The sequence below is a fragment of the Scleropages formosus genome, chromosome 24 (genome assembly GCF_900964775.1).
Source record: "Scleropages formosus chromosome 24, fSclFor1.1, whole genome shotgun sequence".
NCBI classification, from domain to species: Eukaryota; Metazoa; Chordata; class Actinopteri; order Osteoglossiformes; family Osteoglossidae; genus Scleropages; species Scleropages formosus.
In genome coordinates, this window is record NC_041829.1 from 5604061 (window position 1) to 5620297 (window position 16237).

A 16237-nucleotide genomic window follows, 5' to 3' on the forward strand; every position below is an offset into this window, starting at 1 on the left:
TCTCCAAAGCAACTTACATTGTTAAGGTTACAGTCATTAGAGGCTTACAATTATTTACCCATTTATATAGCTAGGTAATCTTACTGATGTAGTTTAGGGTAATTACCTTGCTCAAGGGTACTACAGCCAGAGGGGGGGATCAAACCAGAGACCAGTGGGTTCAAAGGCAGCAGCTCTAACCACTACACTACTAGAAATCGCAGTTGGCAGGTTTTTTTGAGATATGCACACTGCTTTGGAAAAAAGCATCTGCTAATTGAATAAATGTAAATGTTTGAAACCATGTGCTGGGGAAAATGCACAGTGTTTACCATACAAGTAGTACGACCGTGTGTCGTGACTTTGCCACACATGATTAGATGCGGTATTTGATACACCCCCCGCCATGACCGAATATCCAGTCACAGGTGCCAGTCCTGAAAAAACTGGCATTGAATGTCTCTTGTGGACTTAAGCAAGCCTTCGTTACCCTTATTTAAAACCAGCCGAGGCCGCTGTGCAGATTAATAGATGGGCAGGAATTGTTATGGAAAACAGACCATTCGAGAACTGGCCGCTTGACTCCTCCCCCAGGAGCCAAAACCAGCATTGGGCAATTTTTACCTGTGTGCAGCATCTATAAATGAACTTAAATTTGTTAAATTACACTTTTCTCCAAGGCTACTTATAATTTTTTTTACTCTTTTGTACAGATGAGTAATTTTATGGTAGGTGTCTTGCTCAAGGGTATTACAGCAGGAGGGGATATTCAAACCTGAGACCTTGGGGTCTGGATGCAGCAGCACCAGCCGCTACAGTATCGGTTGCCCTGAACTTCTGAGACAGTTCAGTTTTATTTTCATAGCAAGATTGTTGGAGGAACGTACCTTCTGACAACTTGTCGCCCCGTGTTCTACCACGGTCCTCCTTCTCCTTCACAGGAACGCTTCTCCATACGTTGGTTTTTCTCCTCCCGTTGATTCGCAGCGATCGTCCTCGTCTCTTGTTCCCGAATCCGTGAGTGTCTGTTGTCGTGCCGCGTCCTTGCCAGGTTTCCTGTGAAAGACTACTCCGCCTCGGGGAATCGGATACCGCCACCGAGGACTTTTACTTGGGCCTTTCGATTGACCTTCTCTTGAAGGCCTTGTGGAGATTTAGGACTTCACTGTTTGGTTTTACCCGTCCTCACCTGGGGCCTCTTTTGTAATCGCCCTGAGCCAATGTCTGCGTGGGATTGGCTCTGGCAACTGGAGCCTCGGTGTGAATCTTCACCGACTTGCGAGCCCCTCCTTTTGGGGCTCCTGTAGCAGAAATTTAAGGTTAATGTTAGTATAGAGTTGTTGGGTCCTGTTCTTCATAAAGAAAACATAACTATGTTCTTTCATTGCGTGTAAACGACAGCTGTACAGGGTGCTGATGGTGTAGTGGTGAGATCGGTTAGCTTCAGATGTGAAGGTTGCAGGTTCAAAGACCACCTCCTGTTGTATCCTTGAGCAAGACAGTTGTGTATCTTTATCATGTATCTTTATATTTTACATCTGCCAACGGTTAGAGCTGCTGCCTTTGGATCCAAAGGCCGCAGGTCCATTTCCCACCTGCGGCTGTAGTACGTACTCTTGAGCAAGGTACTTACCCTGAATTGCTCCAGTAGAATTACCCAGCTGTATGAAGGTGTAAGTAATTAAAGGACGATTAATACCGTATGTCACTTTGGAGAAAGGTGTCAGGCAAATGTAAACATGACATGCTTGTGAGCATCATTTTTAGGGAGAATGCATTTCATAATTTACAGTACAATAAAGCCTCAGTGTTTCCATTAATCAAACACAGTTAAAGTTCCAATGGTACAGAAGGTATCTGAAGCTTACATTTACAGACAGTTATTATAAGCCCTTCGTAGCCCTTTGTTGTAATAATATCTATAATTAATAATAGATTTCATCAACGTCCGAAGGGTCGCAAAGATCCTAACGTGAGGACAGCGGACAAGATGGTGTAGGTTTTCCTCCTGGAGGGAAAACACCAAATTCCTCTATTAAAGTTTAATCTCGATCTCTGAATTCTCTCGGAGGCGTTTCTAATACACGAGGGGCGTTTTGGGCTGTTGTGCATTTACTGGCTTTTTAACGAGATCCGGCCTCAATTATGTCGGAATTTCGACCCTTGGGGGCCACGCAAATAGCGTCTCCGGAAACATTCGTCCTCCGGTTGTGTCCTTAGAGCTGAAAGGGGTGTGTTTGTCCATCTGATGGCGGTCGTCCCTTTCGTCCTCCGCCTTCAACGTTCCCAGGCGTTAGTCTTCCTGAGAGAATCCCAGCTTCGCACCACATTTCCAGTGTGATAACCATGTTGGATTTTCAGGGTAAGAATTCATGGCACCTAGTTTATGAAGTCAACGGGACGCTCCCACTCTGACGTTCGGAGGTGGACAGAAGAGACCTCTTGGCATCCCATGCAACAGGCTTTATGTAAAACACGGTGACAGGTGTGATATGTGCAGTGCCGCCAGATGCTGCCATACACATCCTCAACCGGAGCGAACAGGTTGCAAGCCTGGTGGACTCATTCTTCTAAAAGAAAAAAAAAAAAAGGTGGGAATGAAGCACACACGCTGGGCAAGCACACACTCCAGCTGTCAGAACGAAGACCCCTGCGGAAACAAACCGTAGACCGATCGCTTTGTCGACACGCGGGAACTGCCGCTCTGAACTGCATCCGTTGCAACGGCTTATTTGCGACCGTCCCGGCGCCAGAGCTGCTGTGTGGACGGTCCGGGAGGGAGGTGCAAAGCGCAAGACGGCAAGGCGGGACATGCGGCGAAGACCACGGTTTGACTGAGGTCACCGCCCACTGCGGCTGGCATGAAGGACCTCCTTGAGATGATCCAGGTTCAAGCCGGTAACACGTGATGTGGGTGGTGCAGGAGCCTTGCAGACTGCTGAATGACTCAATGCAGGAAATAATTATACAGGGTAAAAATGAGCTCCATGTGGGTTACACCTTCGGTACTGCGACAGAATGTTCTGTATGACAGGGTATTCATGGTTAATGTTTTCCCTTTATGGAGCCATTGCAACAGTTTTATTAGATGTATGGGAACGGCTTATGTAGGGTTTCTTTTTGAGTCACTTTTTTATTCTTCGTCCCTCAACACCCGTTTTCTTACCTCCGTAAAGAAGAGCGAGAACCAGAATCGCAGTGTGGATATACGGAGAAGAGCTTCTTATCGAATTAGTCTTGTCCTCTAATTAATTTATCGCAGCGTCATTGCTTGTTGCACTTCCTGTTGGGATGGAACTCGTGGTTTGGATGCCGCAGATACCGCCGATCTTTTTAAGGGCCTTCTAAGGAGCTGCCTTATTTTCTCGATTTGCACTTTTACGCTGGACCCGTGATTTAGTAAACATCTGCGAAGCCCAGACTTCGGCACGCAAAGTTTGTCGGGAGCGCACGAGAGACTGGAAAGCGATTGTGCGAAGCTGGAAATATTAATGATGCTCTTCGTACGAGAGGAATTCTTCTTAAGTCTGAATTTGTTGACCACTTGGTCTGATCTTGAATTATATATTTTTTTTAACTGAAATGGTTTGAGTTGAGTTTTAGAGAACTAGTTTGGAAGAGAGCACACCAGGGTCACTTTTCTCCTGGTCATCCTCCTGCCAGTGGCGAGGCGATGCCCAGGGTCAGGAGGCCTATGAGAAAAGCCAAGAGCCCTTTGTTTGGCGGACCGTGAGCCAACAGGGCCCTTTTGTGTACGGGTGCCGGGCGACAGTGCCCTGGGTTGCCGCCATTCAAGAACTTTCATTTTCCTTCCAGATGGACTCCTGACCCCCAGGGTCACAGGCCCATCCGGGAGGGAGGCCTGGGGCGGCGACTGCCATGGCTGAGGGCCGGAAGAATGGGAGAAATGCTCTTTGGGGGTGTCAGGTTTACGGGCAGCGGCGCGTACCTAATCCTGCCACCGACCGCCGCCTCCCCGATCCGAGGGGCACACACACAGGCCTTTTCAGAGCCTCCGAGATCACAAAGGACTGTTTATGTGGTGAAAAGCCAATATTAGCACTTTAAACACTTGCTGGGGAGGAAGAAGTTCAGGTTGGTTGGCTCTGCTGACCACTTTTTTTTTTTTTTTTTTTTTTTTTTAAGGTTTGCAGGCAGTGTGTGTCCGTCGAGTGAGAGATGCGTGATGTTCGTGCGCCGTCCTCGTCCAACGTAGCCGCCTGTCGATGGGGGATCCGTCAGATCTAATGTAGACGAGAGGTTTCCAAGATTTTATTGTATACACAGGTTCAAGTTGTAATGGTTAATACAGAGACGTGGATTCGATGAGTGGAGCTTTTGAAAGGATCTTCCTCCAAGATCATGTTGGATGGAATGAGGATGGACTTCAGTACCTTTGGTATGTTTCAGTACCTTGTGTTTTTTTTAATGCGTTGGCCTCTTGTCATCACGCACAACAGCCTTTGCATAAAGTAGGGTGACAGGTGTGACATATGGCTCATTTCACTACCTCTGAAATGTTACATTCTTAGAGAATTTAGGAAGGTGCGTCATCTGCGTTCGAGAGCATTGGAGGAGGTTAGTCGGAAGCTTGATTTTGACTCATGGTCCCCAGAAGGACACCACTGTGTGGGTTGCCATCAGTTGTTTTTGGTCATGGAGACACTGCGGTGTTTTGGTGTGGGGAAGTGAAGTGCACTTGGCCCTTCTGGATGACATCATGTCCACTCTTACTATGAGACCAGAGAGCTTTCCAACCTCCGGAGGAACCAGGTGACGACGAACGCATCCAAACCCCTGCTTACTTCAGTCTACCTCAAATCCAAACTCCTACTGAGAACCCCATCGATGACATATGGCCCTTTCATGAAATAGGATGAGGGATCAGGGATGCTAGACGCAAAACGGCATTCCGCTCTCGCTGTGGGCGAAATGCAGAATGTTGAGATCGGAACTCCGGGTTCTGCTTTCAGAGTCCAGCCTCATGTAATTTCACCAGAATGTGAACAGCACCAGGAGTGAGGATGTTTCACCAGGTTCCTGTCTAGATGGGTTAACTTCTGGGCTTTTTCCTGCTCCCGTAAAGTACAGAGAGAAGGCTGGGGCCCTGGGGCCTACAGTCAGGGTTTGATGAACCAATGATGTTGTCGGGGGGGAGTTCCCTGTCTCCCTCAATGGCCGCATTGTTTTCCTCCCTGCGAGCAGAGCAGCAAATTGTGATGACATGAGCAAGAGTGGTGACCTCCCAAATTTGAGCTCTAATTTTGTCCTTCTGTGTACTGCCAACCCATGGAAGGAGTTTTTATTTTCCAGAGTTGAGAATCCCCTGAGGTTTCTGGGCACATTTCAGTACTAGGCTAAGCAGTGTAACCCTCTCTTGCCTTGTTTGACATCTGCGATGAGCGTGCAGAAGATGGTTAGCTTTTGTGTTTACTAGTGAGACATTTCCACGAAGGTTATTCTTAGAATGGGGGATATATGTGGCTAATGTGGCAGATTCTACTGCCGAAGTAAGACATTGCATTGTGTGTGTGTGTGTGTGTGTGTGAGTGTTGACTTGGATCAGTCATCCCAGGTGATCTTCAATAGGTGTCTTTTTTTTTTTTTTCTTCCCTAACTGTAAATACCACCCCCCCTTTGTCATTGTACTGGGATTTTTTGCAGCTCGGTTTCCTTCTTGGTCTTTTGTAAGGAAAATGAAGCTGAACAGAAGTCCCAAAAACATGTTAGATAGACTGATAGATTGGAACTTGATTCATCCCCAAGGAAGCGAGGCTACAGCGGCTCACGGCGCATAAAACACGGTAACAGAACAACCCCATGGCGGTGGAGACACGGGAGTCGCACAGGAAGCCGATAAGAATCACACTGACGAATACTGGAAAGTAATACAAAATAAGAAGCCTGGTGCTGTTTAAGGTGGACCCCCTTAATAAAGCAGCTCACTTTATATATAACTAATTTGCAATAATCTATTATGCATTTTATTTTTTTAATTTAGTTTGGGTATATCTACACAATGGTGTTGTGTCGTGGGTTAAGATGCTGTCAGTGTGAATATCCCTGTTAGGATCCATAAAGTCCCTATGTTATCCTGTAGTTTTTGCAATAGTTAAATATGTTTCTGGCTGTAAAATGAAAAATTTGCGTTGTGTGGGAAGTTGCGTGTCATGTCCGTAGTGGTGAACAGCATGATGGGAGTGGGGTGGGACAGGAAGGGGAGGCTCAGAGCGCTCTGACCCCCTCTGTCAACATGGCGCATTGGAATAAAGGTTTATTCTATGGCCCCCCGTGAAGTATGTAACTCTCCTCCCCATGATGCACTAGGGTGCTTGTAAAACTGCTGAACATATTGCTCTGAAAAAAATTCCTCTGCTCTACCTGGCACTTCTCTCCAAAGTGACCATTTATACAGCTGGGTAATTTTTACAGAAGTTCATGGTAAGTACCTTGGTGACGGGTCCTCGAGCAGGGGGATTTGATCTGGGGTCCGTCGAATGGAAGGCAGGGTCGCTAATCGCGACGCCAACTGCTGCGTCCCGGCAACAAAAGGGTTAATACGAGGATGCGAAACTCAGTCCATGGGAAGGGTGAGAAGGCATGTGTACGATAGCTTTTCCTTTATCCAGCACACAGTAATCTGTCTTCATCTTGATGTTTAACTTGTTGTTGTGCTCACGCTCACTTTCAGTCAGGTGTTTCCAGGTGATTCCATTACCGAGCTCAACCGGAAGACGCGGTCGAAACGCCTCGGTTTACAGTCAACTAGCGTGTCACCTTGCTGAATCCCTCCGCCCGGCTTATCGGAGCTGCCAGCTCCGTCATCTGCAGGGTACCTTTTCGCCTGAACTCTCGAGCGGGTGTCCACCTCCAGCGCAGGATATGCCCCGGGACGTTCTCCGGTCACCTTGCGGCAACCTGCTGTGCAGGTTCACTGGGCTGCGGGTGACTTCGGGTTTGAGGCGCCTTGACTTCTTACCGAAAAGGAGTCCAGACCTCACCCCATCCGTGGTAGACCTGTACCTGCTATCTTCTCAGTAAACTAATGGGGCACCAGGTGGCATAGTAGTTACAGCTGCTGCCTTGCACCCGAAGGACCTAGGTTCCAATCCCACCTCCTGCTGCAGTACAGTTGATCAAGGTACCTACCGTGACTTGATATGGTAAATATTACCCACTTGTATAAAGGGGCAAATGATTGTAATTAGCTTAAAAATTTAAGTTGCTTTGAAGGAACCTGCCAAATCAATTAGAAATAATTTAATTCACTAGGTAATACAAGTTAATTATTCTGCTTTGTTTGGATTCAAAAAATCAGTGCTTCGAGCAAAGGTTCTGACAGTCCTTGTGGTCGCTGACTCAGTGCGAAGAGTTTTCATGGAGGCTCCCATGACGTGTTGTGTTTTTTGTGTGTGTGTGTGTGTGTGTGTGTGTGTGTGTGTGTGTGTGTGTGTGTGTGTGTGTGTGTGTGTGTGTGTGTGTGTGTGGGGGGGGGGATGGTACCTGCTTTTCAGGCTTCAGGTGTTGAGCTGTTAAAAGCTGGCAGCCAGAAACCTGCTTGACAGGTTAGTAACAACAGATTTCTGTTTTTCCACAACCCCCCACCATGTTTCCTCTGTGACACAGCAAATTGAGTTACACCACATTGGTCCGTCACCCAAAACTGGTTCTGGTGCTTCTCGTTATTTTTCAAAAATAATCACCAGTGTTTGAGTAAATCGATATGTTCCTGACCGGTTCAGGTGACTTTTAGGTTGGCCTTTCCCGCCATATATTATCTTCTAATAATTGATTCCGGTGTCTTTTTAAATCTACACCTAGAATAATAAAGCAGCATGATAGCGCCTCTTATTAACAGCTGCATTTATAAATTGCTGATTTAAATAATGGACTTATGAGTACGGATTTGCGTTCAACGAGTTCCTCTCAGCAAGTGATTTGAATGGAATGTGACCTGGATGAACTTGTAGTTGCCTTAACTATTTTCCTGTTCGTGCGTGGGGCAGTGCGAACCTCATCTTCATAAAATAAGTAAACATTCATTCAGCAGACACTTTTCTCCAAAGCAACTTCCAATGAACTCTATGTAGTGTTACTAGCCCACACCTTATTCACCACGGTGACTTACACTGCTAGATACACTACTTACACTGGGTCACTCATCCATACATCAGTGAAACACACTCTCTCTCTGTCACTTACACACTGTGGGTGAACCTGAACAGCATGTCTTTGGACTGTGGGAGGAAACCAGAGCACCCAGAGGGGACCCCCGCAGACACGGGAAGAATGTGCGAACTCCACACAGACTGAGCAGGGATCGAACCCACGTCCTCTCGCACCACCGAGGCGCTGTGAGACAGCAGCGCTACTCGCTGTCCCACCGTGGCGCCCGTAAAGTAAATAAAATGATGACTGAAAGAATGAATAAATAAATACAAAAAAAGACATTTACACAGTAACTCATACGAAGTGAATAATTTCTTTTTAAAAAGTTAACACTTAACAACCTTGTCTCATACTCGCAGAGGCCTCGGCTGGCTTTGCACGTCTTCGTTCCCTCTCCGTCTGCACCGTAACCGTGAACGTGTTTAATGAAGGCACAAAACACCTCCTTTCCTACACGGACTAGCATAGGTGCCGCCTGTTTTCCTGGGGCAGACCCATACTATAAAAATACCCCATGCTGTGGCTGGGGTCACCGAAAGGTTCTGGGGGCGGGAGGGATAATAACAGGCCCGTGTTCTTGCCCTGTAACCGAGAGGCTCCTGGTGTCGCTCTTCAGATGCAGATTCCAGGGCTGCCGAGCACGACCGCAGTGTTTTCACTGACACATGGGCGCCTGAAATAGTGACGAAGAGGGAGCGGTGTTGTCGAGGGGGGTCGCAGAGCTTCAAAGTGGCATGGTCTCCCCCCCCACCCCCCGCGCCACATGCATGACAAAATAGTACACAGTGCTGATCCACCTCGGTCTGCTCGGTAGTCCAAAATCAAAGGCACGAAGATTTTCAGATCAGACCCGAGTGTCGTGGAACGACCTCCCTCCCGCTCTCTCTCAGAACTGCTGAATCCCTCTCAACCTTCAAGAAAGGTCTCAAAACACATCTCTTTGAGACTCGGTTCTCCCCTGATCTCCTATGTGCTCCACAATCGTGTACTATGTTATCTAATAATTCAAAAACCTCTATATACAGCTGCTGATGTAATGTGTTTTATAGCGTGGTACATTTATATTTATTCACTTAGCAGACGCTTTTCTCCAAAGCAACTTCCAATGAACTCTATGTAGTGTTACAAGCCCACACACCTTATTCACCAAGGTGACTTACACTGATAGATACACTACTACAATGGGTCACTGATCCATACATCGGTGAAACACACTCTCTCTGTTATTCACACACTATGGGGGAACCTGAACAGCATGTCTTTTGAGTGTGGGAGGAAACCAGAGCACCCGGAGGAACCCCACACAGACGCAGGGAGAACATGCAAACTCCACACCGACGCTGTGAGACAGCAGCGCTACTCGCTGTGCCACCGTGCCATAGAGTACGAGACAAATTGACTGTACTCTACAATCACATGCCATGCAAATCTCTTCTTCTGTCAATGCATTTTTTGCAAACGTAATGCAAACCTGTTTAACTGGCTGCTTTCGCAAACAGCCGAAAACAATGAAAAGCAGATGCGAGATATAACAATGAGTTGTGCAAGGTGCATGTTTCCAATGAACATTTTTCCATTCACACGGCACTTTTCATCCAAAGTAACTTATGACGATTCACTGATTTATACAGTTGAGTAAGTTTTACTGGAGCAATTGAGGAAAAGTATCTCACTCAAGGGCAGTGGAGCAGTTTGGGAGATTCAAACTGTCGACCCTTCGGATACGAAGGCAGAACTTCCAACCGCCGTGCTATCAGCTGCCCCTAGAAACAGGGAAACATGAATTATGAACAATACCCCACCTATGAAAATATGTATCCCAGTCACACCGCGTAACCTTAACTAAATCATTTTAGATGTGTGATAAGTGTTGGTTTTCAGCAGCAGCTGCAAAGACACACAGCTGTGTGTTCTTTCTGCTGAGAAACGGTTTCTGTGCTGTTGTATTAACTTGGCAGAAAAACTCCAGATACACAGATTACAGTGAACATCCTGTGTCAGCAGATCCATGTGACCGGACACTTTGCATAAAACACCAGTTTAGGTACGGCTGTCGCTAGTCAGTAATTTCTGTATGCATCATCCGCGCATCTCGATATTGTTCACGATGAACATAAAATGTGTCTTTGTTCATATTAACAAGCATATTAACATATTAATCAGACGACGACTCCTCGGGGCATCAAGGACCGGTCTGACGTCCCGCTTTTGGGTCGTCTTTTTGGGTGAAGAGTTGGCTCCTTACTGATAGGGTGCCATTCCTGTCTGGTTGTCTTCCAGAGTTCCATCGCTGGAATGAGGAGTACCCCCCATACAGGAGAATTCCAGAACGAGAGGTAAGATCGGCCTTGGGCTGATGGTGCCGAGACTGACTGCATTCATGTCTGTAAAACCCTGCTTTTGTCGCGAGCGCTGCGTTCCATCATCACGCTCCTTCCACGGACCAGCAGGGGAACGTGGGCGTTTTTGTTTCCTGATGCAGAGCGAGGTGGTAGTGACCGCTGGACGACTGGGTCCGGCATGCTTCACACGCAGCTCCTTCTCCCTTCCCTCGTGTCTTCCAGGTCCACCGGGTCGGCGAGCCGGAGGAGGGCTGGTACAAAAGAGACGGACGCAAGATGCAGCCCTGGAGGCCCGAGGTGTGCGGATCGGAGTAGACCGTTAAACGTGACTTATGGGTAATAAGTGGTGTAATGGTTAGAGCTGGGGGGGTGCGGTGGCGCAGTGGGTTGGACCGGGTCCTGCTCTCCAGTGGGTCTGGGGTTCGAGTCCCGCTTGGGGTGCCTTGCGACGGACTGGCGTCCCGTCCTGGGTGTGTCCCCTCCCCCTCCGGCCTTACGCCGTGTTACCGGGTAGGCTCCGGTTCCCCGTGACCCTGTATAGGACAAGCGGTTCTGAAAATGTGTGTGTGTGTGTGGTTAGAGCTGCGGCCCGTCTCTTGAAGAACCTGTGTTTGAATCCCAGCTCCTGCCGTTGTACCCTTTATCAAGCTACAAACTAAAACTACTAACTACTACCTAACTAAGTAAAAATCACTCAGTAGTATAAAATGGGTAAATCACTGTAAGCAGCTGAACTTTGCTGAAAAATGTCTGCTAGCTAATAAATAACTAAATTTTCCACCAAGGCTTGCAGAACATGTATGTACGTGCACTTGCTCAGTCACACACGCACGCACATTATGTGCTGGGAGCACCTCCATGGTACCTTGCAGATGGATATGCTCCCATCCACCATCCGCACATCCATCTGCCATCCACCGTGACATATTTCAGGGCGACTTTCCTGCTCAGCAGCACAGCAGTGCAGCAGGTAACACCTGTTTAGGTGTAGGTTTGAATTTGGCTCAGGGTGTGCGGAGTTCACATGTTCTCCTTCTGTTCACAGCCCAAAGATATGAGTGGAAGAAGGAAATGCTAGATCACTTCCGTACGCTCCCCGGCCAAGAGAACCGCACAAGTTGAATGAGTGGTACTTGCCTTTACCTTACCACAGGGCCAGCCAGATCTTTAATGGAACTCAGTAAAGGGAGGCAAAGTGGAGGTTATGGTTATGGATCCGCAGCAGCTTCAGGTTCTCTTACCGTTGGTGCAGAGTGACCTTCCATGCTCAATTACAGTTGCAGTAAAGCAAGTAACCTTGCATAGCAGTGAAGCCTTCTTAGAAGTCTTTGCCATCTATTTCAAATGGATCTTCTTGCTACACTGTGGTGGAATGAGCTTCCTCTGTCACTCAGAGCTGCTGAATCCCTCTCAAGACACATCTGTCCCGAACTCGCTTCTTCCCGATTCGCCTATCCACTTCATAAACTTTCACTACGTTATATGTAAAAATAATTAAAAAAAAAAAAAAAAAAAACATGATCCCTACCAGTTTTATATGCAGCGACCCATGTAACATGTTCTGGTTAAATGATGGTATTGCACTAATCCACTGTACTTTGTGAGTTGGGTGTCTGCATCTATCTCCACCTGTTTGAGGAATGCGCTTCTGTTTTGCTCCAAGTCGTACTTTGTTTTGGTGAAAAGCGCCAGTTAAATGAATCACTGTTAATGTTCAGCATTTGACCCAGACGACCCGTTTAGGAAAACTGAGGGACCTTGTTGTTTGCCCCCCCTACAGTATAGAGGCCAGGCTAACCTGCACGTTTTTGAGGACTGGTGTGGCAGTTCGACTGATCAGCTTCGGAAGAATATCCACTACCCACTGTACCCACATGTGAGTAACTCTTAACTTCATTATTTATCCCATCTCACTGTGCGTACCCTCTCACACACTTCACACATGGGGAGTGTGACATTTTACCATACGTACAATACCAAGATTACTTCCGAGATGGCGGCACGCTCAGTCACAGCGGCCTCTCATGGACCTAAGGTATCGTTGCCATTATAGCCTTGTATGTCTAAAATGGCTAGTAGGAGCACTCAGTCTATCGAGAAAACCACCTACAACTGACAGACTATGCTGGAAATTGGAAGATCACTCACATACTACCCAATTGCTCCATTAACTGAAGAAGAGTTGCGCTGCCTCGACTTGCTAAGCCCCCATTCTTGCATCCCTGTCCCCGACCGCTGTGGCAGCTGCCTGGAAGAGGTATCAAAAGTAGCGTGAGTGAAAGTGGGGCTAGGGTTGCCAACCCACACACATTGTCGGAACCGCTCGTCCTATACGGGGTCATGGGGAGCCGGAGCCTAACCCGGTAACACAGGGTGTAAGGCTGAAGGGGGAGGGGAGACACCCAGGACAGGACACCAGTCTGTCACAAGGCACCCCAAGCGGGACTTGAACCCCAGACCTACCGGAGAACAGGACCCAGTCCGACCCACTCCGCCACCGCGCCCCCCCTGGGGTTGCCAACCTCTGCAGAAGAACATAACGGACACTTATTTTTGGGTTGGGGTGAGCGGTGGCGCAGTGGTGCAGTGGGTTGGACCGGGTCCTGCTCTCCGGTGGGTCTGGGGTTCGAGTCCCGCTTGGGGTGCCTTGTGACGGAGTGGCATCCCGTCCTGGGTGTGTCCCCTCCCCCTCCAGCCTTATGTCCTGTGTTGCCGGGTTAGGCTCTGGCTCCCTGCGACCCTGTATGGGACAAGTGGTTTCAGATGGTGTGTGTGTGGGGGGGGTTTGGGTTTTTTATAGGAAAATAAGGGACACTCGGAATTTCTTTGTAGCTAATGTATATGTGTGAAAAAGAAGTCCTCTTGACTGAATTAAATGGCTAAAGTGAATCTGAAACACATTTAATTTGCTTTTAGCTCCCCTTGACCCTCCCCCCACTGTCAAATGTAGCGTCCAGGTAACGTAGGAACGCCCAATGACGGTCGGACTCACACGCAACACAGCTGTGTTTCGCATCCATTTTTGCGATTTATTTTCCTAATCTTTTAACACCAACTACGAAGTTTACGTATGAAATAAATACTTGTAGTAAATACTTTTAAATGTCTCTGGGTGCGAAAGGTTAAAATACGGGACAAACCGCGTTCCGTACGGTTTTAATACGGAACGCAACTCTTATCCCTTAAATACGGAACGATTCCGTATTATACGGGCCCGTTGGCAACCCTAAGCGGGGCAAACATGGAGGTATTCATGCTAAGCTAAAGGCTAACCCTGCCAGACCTGCGCTCCTGTCCATTCTACATGCTAATGTACCCTCGCTCGAAAATAAGATGGATTTTATTTGCCTACGAAGAACAAACCAGCGTGAAATGGACGACTGTTGTGTTTACGTTTTCACGGAAACGTGGTTAAACGACAACATTCCGGACGCGGCTAGTTAGCCGGACGGGCTAACCTCCTTTAGAGCAGAGTGGTTTCCCTCTTCGTGAAGAACGGGGAGAGGGCTTGTGCATTTAGGTCAATAAAAAATGGCGTGAGAGTACTATGGCAGTCCTCAAACCCTGTTCGTCAACGGTCGAGTTCGTCGTCATGAAGCGCCGGCCTTATCCGCCGAGGGAGTTTACGGTGGTTGTTATTGCGGCTGTATACTTGCCTTCGAGTGTTGACACGTCAGAGGCACTAAGCGAACTGTATGGCGACATTAGTGAGCAGTTAACAGCACGCCCCGATGGATTTTTTGTTATCGCTGGGGATTTCAAGCATGCCAATTTAAAAACTGTGCTACTAAAATTCCACCCGTGTGCTAACTTTGCTAATGCATTGGGGAAAATGCGCACCCACACACCCTGTCTGAAACCGCCTATCCCAAGCGGGGTCACGGCGAACCGGAGCCTAACCCATCAACACAGGGCGCAAGGCTGGAGGGGACACACCCAGGATGGGACGTCAGTCCGTCACAAGACACCCCAAGCGGGACTCGAACCCCACGCCCACCGGAGAACAGGACCCAGTCAAATCTGCTGCGCCACCGCACCCCCTGGGGAAAATGCATTAGATCTGTTTTACACAGAGAGAAAAAATGCATACAAAGCTGTTCCCTGCCCCCACCTAAGATACTCCACATCTCTGTTATGCTAATCATCATACAAACCACTTCCGAAACTCACCAAACCAGTACAGAAACGGATCAGCGTCTGGACTGAAGGGGCTTCCTCAGCTCTACAGAACTGCTTTAAGCACACGCACACTGGAGTGTGTTCAGAGAAACAGCCTCCCTTGGCCAGCACACAAGCCTGGAAGAATATACAAGTCCCCTCCACCCCTGGATGACCAGGTTCTACTTGTCACAGCGGCCAGCATGAGGAAGACCCTATATAGAGTCAACCCCCGAAAAGCTGCCAGTCCTGACAGAATACCAGAACGGCCAAATAGACACTGTGCTGAGCAGCTGGCAGATGTCCTCTCGGACATCTTCGACATATCACTGGCAGAAGCCCTTGTCCCTATATGCTTCAAGACCACCACCATAATCCCAGTGCCGGAGCAGTTTCGTGTGTCCTGCCTGAGTGACTAATGACGTGTTGCACTGATGCCCGTCATCACGAAGTGCTTCGATAGGTTAGTCTTGCAGCATATCAAGTCTCACCTCCCCGCACACTCGACCCCCTTCGGTTTGTGTACTGTTCCAATCGCTTCACCGAGGACGCGGTAACATCAGCCCTCCGCCCAGCCCTGTCACACCTAGAGAAAAGACACCTGTGTGAGAATGCTATTCGGTGATTTCAGCTTGGCATTTAACACGATCACCCCACAGCACCTAATAACAAAGCTGAGCCAGCTGGGCCTCAACACCTCCCCGTGCAACTGGCTGTTTGACTTCCTAGCCAGAAGGCTGCGGACTTTTTTCTTTGTTTTTTTTTTTTTCTCTTCAAATTTCACGGGTCAGAATGGATCACCAGCCCACCAAGGGTGTCTGGTTCTACACGCTGTCCAACTCGACAGGTAAAAATTTCTCCGCTCATCATTTCCGATTAAAATCTTTGTTCAATAAATAAATGAATCCTAAAAACTGCCATGCTCATAATAAAATCTAAAATAAAACAATAAAAATCAACAAGACCAACTAATATAAAGACCGCATGACAGAAGGCCGCAGACAGTCCAGATCGACAGACGCATCTCCGGTACCACCATACTGAACACAGGCACTCCACTTGGCTGTCCATTCAACCCCTATTATTCACACCGAGCGGTGGGTCTCATTAGAAACAACAATGAAACAGCATCCAGAGAGGAAGTGAAACAACTGGTAAACTGATGCAGAATCAATAACCTTTCCCTAAACAGCGGAAAAACAAAGGAGGTCATTGTCGACTTCAGAAAGGCTCATGCTGCCCACCCCCCCGCTCACACCCACCATCAATGACGCCGCTGTGGAGAGAGCGAGCAGCTCGACGTTCCTTTAAGTGCACGTTGTTGACCTCACCTCGTCCTCGCATACTGTACGTCAGCTCTCACGAAAAGAGCCCGGCACTGCCTCCACTTCCTGCGTCGACTGAAGAAGGCAAGCCTCCCCCAACCCGTCCTCGCTGCATTCTAGAGAGGAACCGTAGAGAGCGTGCTGATCAACTGCATCGCTGTCTGGTACGGGGACTGCAAGGTTTCTGATCGCAAGTCCCTACAACAGGTAGCGACCATTGCAGGAAGGATCATCGGTGCCCCTCTCCTCACCGTACAGGACATA

At 48.1% G+C, this 16237-nt stretch overlaps 1 protein-coding gene across 1 annotated transcript in view; it reads left to right on the forward strand.

The window, feature by feature from the left end:
- Positions 1-16237, forward strand: part of b4galnt3b (beta-1,4-N-acetyl-galactosaminyl transferase 3b) — a 40617-nt gene that overhangs the window by 1540 nt on the left and 22840 nt on the right. The window contains exons 2-4 of the mRNA XM_018756038.2: positions 10429-10484; positions 10713-10787; positions 12271-12366. Coding sequence (XP_018611554.1) covers positions 10429-10484; positions 10713-10787; positions 12271-12366 — 227 coding nt within the window. The remainder of the gene's footprint in view (positions 1-10428; positions 10485-10712; positions 10788-12270; positions 12367-16237) is intronic.